General features: G+C 36.1%; 1 protein-coding gene across 1 annotated transcript in view; it reads left to right on the top strand.

Annotated features, from left to right (window-relative positions):
* Positions 1-630: 630 nt before the first annotated feature.
* SLC9A4 (solute carrier family 9 member A4) overlaps positions 631-10,452 on the top strand; it is a 35,153-nt gene continuing 25,331 nt past the window's right edge. The window contains exons 1-4 of the mRNA XM_070942896.1: positions 631-892; positions 3,201-3,664; positions 6,505-6,764; positions 9,086-9,303. Of these exons, the coding sequence (XP_070798997.1) occupies positions 631-892; positions 3,201-3,664; positions 6,505-6,764; positions 9,086-9,303 (1,204 nt within the window). The remainder of the gene's footprint in view (positions 893-3,200; positions 3,665-6,504; positions 6,765-9,085; positions 9,304-10,452) is intronic.

The following is a 10,452-nucleotide window of genomic DNA, read 5'->3' as shown; positions in this document are numbered from 1 at the left end:
GTTTAATATTGTACATTGTTTAAATTGCAACCAATTGAGGCAATAAAAAAGAATCCCACAGAACAAATAAATAAACAAAACAAGAAGCAAGTAAAAGTGATCCCTTGATAATCCCAACCACATCCTAGTGTCTTCCGATAAAGTCATGGCTGCAAGTCTTGTGACTTCCATTAGGTGTCTCTAACATAACATTTGATGTGTTTCTGCCACAAACCCAGAAATGATTCACTGTAAGTAAACCTGGAAAAACTACTGTTGGAGGTGGACCTGTCAAATATTTCTGTTTCTGGATTCTTTGTAACTCAGAAAGTCTGGTGGATTATGTTGCAGTAGTCTCGGACTAATAATTGTACCATTAGCCATAAAATCGTATTTTTTCTTTCCTTCCAAACGGAGTGAAAGGCTTCAGTTGAAAGCTGTGGCAGCAGAACATTCCAAAATATTGAAAAAGTCTTGTCTTTCTAAATTAAATTTAGAAGAATGAGTTTGAGAAGACCGAGCAACAAGACAGCAAAGCCTACATAAAGCTGGAACAATCCTAAAGACTGACTTAAAATGGGAATTTAACAAGATAAAGCAAGTTTAAGATTTCAGCCTTGAAGGCATCCCATACATAAAATTCTTCTCATTATGGCTGTTAAGATATTTGGGTGTACAAAAATTTTTAGCTTCTTGTTGCTGCTATCCAGCCTAGATAGTTATTTTGCTGCTGGAGACCTGTCTTTGCAACATTCTCATCCAAATTTTAGTGCTTTATCGCAAGCTGACCCCTTTGATGCCACAGAATCAGGACGAGATGAGAGGCTACATATTTTCACCTTGGATTATGAATATGTGCAAATACCGTATGAAGTTACACTTTGGATTCTATTGGCTTCTCTTGCGAAAATAGGTGAGTGAAAAATGCTTCTTTAATAAAAGTAGGTGTGAAAAAGTAAAACTGCAAAAATAGAAAGAAACCAGCTTGTTACCAAGGAAATAACAATTTAGTGAGATAATTTTAGGTTGCAAAGAAGATTCTACTTGAGGCTTGAAAAATTAAGTATACTTGTCACCCTGTGAGAACAGATACAGTGCTAAAGGTTTTAAAGTTACTTTGTGATGAACCCAAAATTAACCTCCATGTGATTTAATTTGAAATGTGAAATTGTGAATGTGAAAAATTTTAGAGCTGTGTTGCAACTTTTTAATCCAGACACCTTCAAGAGCATATGCAAAGTTTAGTGTGAAAAAGTTAAAATTTGCTTTGAAAGTTTCACCTCACTAACTTTAGAAAAGCACTGACAGTTTTGCAGTTTGGAGTTCTATTTTCAAATGTAAAGTGTTTTTTTTTTTTTAAATCTTCCAGTTATAATATGTATGGAAGGTGAGGATTTTACAAAGTAAAATACCATGCACTTTTACTTAGATGTAAATATACTTATAATCAATGGGTTTTATTACACTGATGGTTGTGAACAGACCTAGTATTTTAACAGTTTACATTTTCCAAAGAAAGGCAATGATTTATTTCATTCAAACCACAGTACTTGAAAATATATTCCGTTAATATTTTAAATGGTTAGTTTTCATTCCCAATTTTTGAAAATAAATTCAATGAAGATCAATACTAAATTTAAGAAACATACATTCTATATATGTATTTAAATTAGAAATAATTTAAAATTCTTACATTAAAAATAACTAAAAAAGAATTTAGTTTTTACTTGACCATTGTCACAGATTCACAGAATTTAAATTTAAATTATGTTATAATGTTTACTTTTTTTATCATTAAGAATACTGTCCTTGATGACTAGTGTTTCGCCTGAATACTGTGAAGTTATGATACAACCTTCTTAAGCACTTTTAAAAGATCTATTGATTTGAGTAATATACAACCATATGCAGATTTCTTAGAGAAAAAGGAACAGTCTACATTATATTATGTTTATGGTGATAATGAAGTCTTTAACTCCAATTGTGTAAGCTGCTCTGATATAATGAAGAATTATTTAATTGATCTATGTCTGTCTGTCTGTCTGTCTGTCTGTCTGTCTGTCTGTCTGTCTATCTATATAAACTGAAAACAATTTCTAAGAGTCATGGAACAAAAATGCTAGTATATCTGCTGTCACTCTTCTATGAGAAAAATGCACAAATATTGCTGCTGGTTTTGTATATTGAAGTCTAAGAAAGTCATGCTGGAAAACAGAGGGTGTGACAGGGAAGCTGAGAAGATATTTTGTAAAAAATCACCCTAGACACAATATACCTGGAAGAATAGAGGATAACATATAATGGAATATTGGATTAAAACAAAAATAGGTGAAGGACAAGGCCACTTCACTAAAAGGAAAAAGAAACAACACCAAACCACACAAAAAAGGTCTTACTGAACAACATAAAATTTATCCGATTTTTTATTTTGTTTGTTTGTCAAATATGTACAAGGTTGCAGGTATAAGCATGAACATAAACATGAATGAAGAAAGTAAATACAGATAAATGGGGACAGTAAGACAGGGATAGTAGGCACACTTATGCACACCCCTTTTATTCAGAAAGACAGATCACATATTTGTTCCTAAGTTGCTGAATGCAAAAAACCAAGCTGTGTCTTTTCCTGTGTACTTCAATTAATCAGTGAATCTATGTAGACCATTTATCAGATTCTCTGGTATGGCCACAATCCAGTACCTTCTGATTCAAAGGAAGTGTTTGAAAGTATGAATTGAGATGCAACTTCTGATATCCATTATCTAGAAGGGAAATTCATGTTGTGGTAACTTTCCTAATGCATTCTGGGTTAATCTGAATTACAAACTGGAAGTATCTAGGGATCACAAACCATTGCATGGTATAAAACCTTTAAATTAAAAAAAAAACCTTAGAAAGTTAAATATGTTTAAATCTATTAATCACAATGACAATTAAGCTATCTGATCAACTCTGGTTGTGTAGTATTTCAATGTTTCTTATGCATTTTGATTGCTCAGAAATTCTTCGGTTCATTCAAGGAATGGGCCCACTGTAGTATTATTGATAGAGAGGCAACAAATTGTCCACCTTTAACAAGAGTGTGAGTAATCTATCGTAGAGCTCCATCAGACTAATGCACTGCTGATATCCAATATGAAGAGAAAAAGGTAGAGTAAGATTTTTTTAAAAAATTCCCAAACCCCAATATAATATCATGATGGTTTTATTTTCCTTTCAAGGTTTCCATCTCTACCATCGTCTTCCACACTTCATGCCAGAAAACTGTGTCCACATTGCCATGGGTGTTTTGGTTGGTGGGATTATTTTTGGCACCAAGCACAAATCTCCACCAGTTATGACTACCAGCATTTATTTCTTATACCTCCTTCCACCCATTATCCTTGAAGGAGGCTATTTTATGTCCACCCGTCCCTTTTTTGAAAACTTTGGTTCAATTCTTTGGTGGTCTGCAATGGGATCCCTCATAAATTCCTTTGGCATTGGATTGTCACTTTATGGAATTTGCCAGATCACACCTTTTGGCCTCAAAGATGTGAGCCTGCTTGACAACCTGTTATTTGGCAGCATGGTCTCAGCAGTGGATCCAACAGCTGTGTTGACTGTCTTTGAGGAGATGTCTGTCAATGAACAACTTTACATGATGATATTTGGAGAATCCTTATTAAATGATGGGATAACTGTAGTAAGTATGTTACAGCGTTTTGTAAAAATTGAGCTTCTGTAATGGACAGGTGTATGCATGTATCCAAGGAGGACAAAGGAACCCAAATTGTCCCTCTTTTGTTATTTAAATACTCTTTTGAAGTAGGCCTAAAATAGGCCATATATTTGGTGGCTGATCAAGGATTAGTACTGGTGCCCTTGTCAAGTGGAGTCTAGACCTCTTATTAATTAATTAATTAATTAATTAATTAATTAATTAATTAATTAATTATATTTCTATACCGCCTTTCTCCCGTAGGACTCAAGGCGGTGTACAGTCAAGAAAAATATAGACACACAAACATCATAAAATTGCTAATTAAAATTATTACTTAGTTTGGTCAATTAAATAAAACCCAGAATTAGATAACATTTAAAAAATCATTCACATGTTTGTATGTTTAGCCCTGCCTGTTGGAACATCAGGGTCTTGAGGGCACGGCGGAAAGCACGGAGATCAGGGATATTCCGTATCTCCGGGGGCAGTTCATTCCAAAGGGTTGGAGCCCCCACAGAGAAGGCCCTCCCCCTGGGAGTTGCCAGTTGACATAATTTGACTGACGGTACCCTGAGTAGTCCCTCCCTGTGAGAACGAACTGGTCGGTGGAAGGCTATTGGTGGCAAAAGACGGTCTCGTAGGTACCCAGGTCCTAAGCCATGGAGCGCTTAGTTGGTGAACAGTGAAAAACACAATACTATCCAGATTTAAGCTACCATCTGCCAAGTTTGCAATCAAATAAACTACCAAATGTATATTCATTGTATTGCCTTTTGAAAACTTTAATTACAAAGATCAAGCTGACTTTATAGCTGAGGAACAGCAGAGACCCTAATCAAAACAATACCTAAGCAACAAATCATGCCTTTAGCTTTTACAGTTGTTAATTAATTTACAGCTAACCATTTCATTAAGAATTAAGAACCATGGTGTTTATCTCATACCAACTAAGAATTCCAATCACATATTTTTATTATCAAGTACCATAATGATTCTCACTAGGGTTTCAAACTATGCTCAGTGATACCATTGTTAATTGAGATTGCTTTGAGTACAGATATTTATCTATAGCCAGTTGAAGCAATCCATTATGGCATGAAGAACTCTTAATTCAACATTTTGGAGCATGATCTATCATACTGGCCCAGTGCAAGTTGATAAATACTTTTTTTTGTATCTAAATGGGAGGCTGAGAGAGAATGATTAGCCCAAAGTAACCCAGCTGGCCTCCATGCCTAAAGAAGGGTTTTCTGGCTCCTTAAGGGTCCTTAAATAATATCCAATGCAGTGATGCCCAATTTTTTTAATAAATTCCCAAACCTTTATAGCCTTTTGGAAGCCCAATATAGTGAAGGAAAACTGGGTATCTCCAGATAGTCTGATCCATAGAAGAGAACCATCACTGGAAAACAACCCTGAGTCCTTGTAGATGGCATTCCTCAGTAACCCTCTTGCATCTTTTAGGATTGTTGTGCTGTTTTTTGGCATATATATGAAAGTTGTCTTTTTCCAGGACCTATTTCAACTGCCTAGTCTAATCCATAGTCTCCAATATTCCTCCTACTTTCTCATCTAAATTTTACCTAAGATTAACCCAACCTTGTTTCCAAGTTCAGACAAATTTGCCAGCTGAAGCAGTGAGAGTATATGATAGTGCTTCTCCAAGTACTGTAGCTTATATCATTGCAGTAAATTATTCAGAGCTGGGTGTTGCAAATAAAGAGTATTTCACTCATTAGTTGGTTTATTTTGTTAAAATGTTTGCATTCAGCAGTAACAAAATCCCCTGAGGACCTACTACAACAGTAAAAAGGCAAACTCACATTTTAGAATATAAATAAAAAATCTAAGTTAAATCTACCATCAGTACAAATATAAATAAAAATCTAAGTTAAATCTACCATCAGTACAAATTTGCAGTGTATCCAGCACAGGTCATGGTTTTTTTTTTAAAAAAAACAAACCTTCAAATGGTACAGTAGATGGAAACAAACAAACAAACAAAAAATTACAGAAGGCATCAGATGAGTTTCTTTGGGATAGACTTTCCACAACCAGAATGATAGCACCAAAGTTAACTTTATATAGCTGACTAAAAACAAAGATAGTTAGCAAGAGCAAAAATGCTCTAATGATTCATTCATTTATTTTAAAATATACAGATCACTCATTTAGCATGCATGCCTGCTTTCTAGCAAAAGATGCAAATGTATTTCATGCTTTCTATGTATTTAGTATCTTTCATGTCTAATGAAGCAGCAGCAGGAAAAAGATACTCGCATCCTTGGTGTCTCTGAACATGACTAATTTATGGCAGATGATCATTTTGCAACAATCTGAATTAAAGATACCACTAGCAGGAGAAGATGAAATGCATATAAATATCACTGAAATCTCATGTATTTTTGATGCCAAACAATGAAGTCAGATCTAGTTTTATCCTCAGGTGTTTGTATTATTTTTAACAGAACAGAATAACAGAGTTGGATGGGACCTTGGAGATCTTCTAGTCCAACCCTCTGCTCAAGCAGGAAACCCTATACCATTTCAGACAAATTGTTGTTCAATTTCTTCTTAAAAGGGATTGAACAACCATTTTTAATTTTTTTAAGTATATTTGAATTTCTTTGCTACATTGGGACACTGAATGATGGGAGGGGAAATAGTTCTTTATAATTCATTGTTCATTTGAAGCTATAGTGGAGGTGTCATCTTCCTGCAAAGCATCTGCTGCACTGTAATAGCTGGTCTAAAGGATAATGGCAATGAGCATCTCTGGGGAGAACTAAGGATGAAATGTTTTGTTTCTTTCTCCTGTGCAGGTCCTATACAATATATTCATTGACTTTACCCAGATGCATAAATACGAAACAATTGAATCTGTTGACATTCTAGCTGGCTGTGCTCGCTTTTTTGTAGTCAGTCTTGGAGGGCTGCTGTTTGGCATCGTCTTTGGATTTGTGGCAGCTTTTATGACTCGATTCACCCAAAACATTTCTGCCATTGAACCTCTCTTGGTCTTCATGTTCAGTTACCTGTCCTATTTAACCGCGGAAACACTTTACATATCTGGCATCTTGGCGTAAGTAAAACTTGCAATGTTCATTTTCGTACTATTAACTTAGTATTTCCTAGTTTTACACCCTTGAGTAATTGCCTTGGGTGATAAGAAAGAATGTTTGAGGAAGCACAAGGCTTTAGGCACCAGGCAGTGATTCATTTAAACAAAGGAGTTTTAGGCCTTTCCCTCCTTTGATAATAATGAACTCAGCATATGGCACTGAATTATATCTTTATTAAGTGCTTCTTATGTCAAGGTCAAGGAATATCTTCATGCTGGATGCTTTTTCTCACACTGGAGTGATTTCTGCTGTTAACCAAGTTTCAAGATAAAATCAGGGTGAAATGGTTGCAGAGCTCCAGTCATGAACAGACTTTTGGAACTGCAGCAGAACCTAGCTTTTTCTGGACATGTGGCAAAATATTAGGATAAAGTCATGTTTGATTTTGATTTATTTAAACAATTTAAACTAAACATAGATAACATGAATATTCTTTTTCATGGATATAACTACAGGTAGTCCTTAAGTTACAACCACAGTTGAGCCCAAAATTTATGTTGCTAAATGAGAAATTTGTTAAGTGAGTTTTGTCCCATTTTACAACTTTTCTTGCCACAGTTGTTAACTGAATCGCTGCAGTTGTTAAATTAGTAACATAGCTGTTAAGTGAATCTGGTTTCCCCATTGACTTTGCTTGTCAGAAAGTTGGAAAATGACCCCGGGACACGGCAACGGTCATAAATGTGAGTCAGTTGTCAAGCATCTGAATGTAAATCATGTAACCATGGGGATGCTGCAACAGACATAAGTGTGAAAAATAGCAATAGCAATAGCACTTAGACTTATATACCACTTTACAGTGCTTTACAGCCCTCTCTAAGCGGTTTACAGAGTCAGCATATTGCCCCCAATAATCTGGGTCCTCATTTTATCCACCTTAGAAAGATGGAAGGTGAGTCAACCTTGAGCCTGGTGAGATTCGATCTGCCAAATTGCAGTCAACCGGCAGTCAGCAGAAGTAGCCTGCAGTACTGCATTCTAACCACTATGTCACCACGGCTCATTGTCACTTGGTCATAAGTCACTTTTTTCAGTACCATTGCATCAAGACCTGATGGCCTAGAGGTGGAGCTCTTGCCTCACAATCAGGAGGTTCTGAGTTTGATCGTAGGTAGAGGCAGATGTAGGGTCTCCTGCTTGGGCAGGGGGTTGGACTTGATGACCTTTAAGGTCCCTTCCAACTCTGTTAATCTGTTAAATCTGTAACTTTGGACAGTCACTAAGTGAACAGTTGTAAGTCAAGGACTATCTGTTTTTCTTTCATTGTTTCATTACACATGACAAGATGATAAGAATTTGGGGATGGCAGGGTTTCAAAGGATAGGAGTTCAGTTGTGCATTGTCTGCTAAAGAATGAACAAAATGAATTGTACCAACTAACCTTGCAGTGGACAATCTGTAGACGGATTTCCCATTTAGAAAGCCTTAGCATCAGCAATGTATTGAATTAGCAGTCAATCTTCTGTGCACTAGTGAAACAGAATTATTGTAGATCATTCTTTCTCCTTGGAACTTTCTGGAGCCCTTCCATCCTTTAATCTTCCCTACCCTACTCAACAGTGCACAACTATACATTACATATGGCAGGTACTCTGTTCTTCATCTGATTGTCTCGTGTTTTATTTTCCCTTAATATTATTATTTTTTCTTGTTTTCAAAGTATCTAGAGAACTGTATGTTATGGGACAGCATACAATAGTCATGCATAATCAGAAGCTGAATCAAGATGTTATGGTCCAGGCTTCTGTTTGTCTCCAGGTGTGACATCAAAACTATTAGGCGAATGCATAAATATTATAAGTGCTAACTTCCCCACATCTTGAGATCAGAGTGTTAGGAAAGCTGCTATACTACATAGACCTTAGCCAAAAGAGTGACAAGCAATTAAGGACACTATAAACTGGAAACTGTATTTTGGAGGATAGGAGTTCTACTGCCCTCTAGTTTTCAATTTACTAGAATATGCATAATAATTGCATGCCCACAAATTAATCCATGCTGATTTTTTGAGGGAAGAGCAACCAATTTCCCAATGTTTATTTATTTGTTTTAATGGATGTCTATTTCTGCAAATCTCCATGTTGCTCCAAGCATGTTGATTGAGACTTTCCTGTTGTTTCTCATTGTCTCCTTTTGTTCCCGATTCCAATTTCTAATTGACCCCGTAAAATAACCCTCACGATGAATGTAGAAATCTGCCATTTTTACAAGAATTCTCTTTTCCCATTCCTCTGTTTCCAATGGTTCTTACTCCTTTTCTTCAATGTTTATGACTCAACAGGATCACAGCATGTGCAGTGACGATGAAGAAATATGTGGAAGCCAATATTTCTCAAAATTCCTACATAACCATAAAATACTTCATGAAAATGCTGAGCAGTATCAGCGAGACCCTGATCTTCGTGTTCATGGGAGTGTCTACAATTGGTCGGAACCACGAGTGGAACTGGGCTTTCATTGGCTTCACCCTGCTCTTCTGCATGCTTTGGAGAGCACTAAGTAAGTTACACAGGCAACTTGAAAACAAACTGGATGGATAAAAGGCTTTGAACATTGCTAGCTGAGATAGAAAGTAAGAGGGAGAGAATGTAAAACAGAAAGAGAAATGTTGGGACTGTTCAGATCTGACTGGTCTAACCAGTTTAACAAAGAGTTCAGGTGTACTGTGTTGGCTAAGATAGATTGAGGCATAATTTTCTTTGCTAAGAGAAAGTATTACCTATAGAACTCCTCTGGATATATTGCTTAAGGCAGGATTGTCAGATGTAAATGCCTTATTCTCTAATGTGTAAATAATGTATATATGGAACATCAGGGGTTAACTTATTACTTGAGCTTTAATGTATTCATATTTTACCACTCCCATTCCTGGCTCCGCCCCTTGTATATAAAAGGAGCCATCCTCCCCATTTTCCTTGCTTCTATCTTGAATATTCAGCGAATATAGAATGCCTATTATGATTAAAGAGAATTATATTTAAACTTATAACTTCTATTATCTTTATTGAGTCTGATCCTGAAAATATTGCAACAAGCTGGTAGCAGAGGATGGTTAATTGACTCAATAAGTAATTAAAAATGTCCAAGAAAGATAGGCCCAACACCAGGGCCTACAGCAAAGAAATAGAAACTGATCAAGAGATGATCAACGAATCCACTAATGCGATTTCGAGAGAATCCGAAGAATACACCACTGAAGAAGAAGAACTGATGAGTGAAAATAACGACCAGGAAGAAATCGAGATAGAAAATAACGAACTCAGGTCAGAAATATTAAAAATACTAAAAAGCCAAAAGAATGATGAAAGCCTCATCGCGGACCTCCAGGAGATGCTGAGGAACAGCGGAGCAGCGAGAGAGAAAAACATCATTAAAGAAAAACCCAAAGATCAAAAAACTGTGAGTGAAATGACTACTGAGAAAATAGTTGTAAAAAAGAAAAGATGTGACCCCGCGCGAAATTTTGAACGGCAGCCATCTTGGTTTCAACGAACTTCAAAAGAGAGTGAAGCAGAGCCAATCAAAACGCTCAGTTCAAAATTTCTGGCGCGAAAAACGCTATCAGACGAAGAAAGTGAAAAAGAAGTCTCAAACTCTTCAGATGAACCAAAATCAGAAAGTGAAGACGATTTAACAAAGTCTCAAGTA

Source organism: Pituophis catenifer, unplaced genomic scaffold (assembly GCF_029215685.1).
Source record: "Pituophis catenifer annectens isolate HBS135680 unplaced genomic scaffold, rPitCat1.0.hap2 SCAF_4, whole genome shotgun sequence".
NCBI lineage: Eukaryota > Metazoa > Chordata > Lepidosauria > Squamata > Colubridae > Pituophis > Pituophis catenifer.
This window is presented reverse-complemented; position numbering and strand designations above follow the sequence as displayed.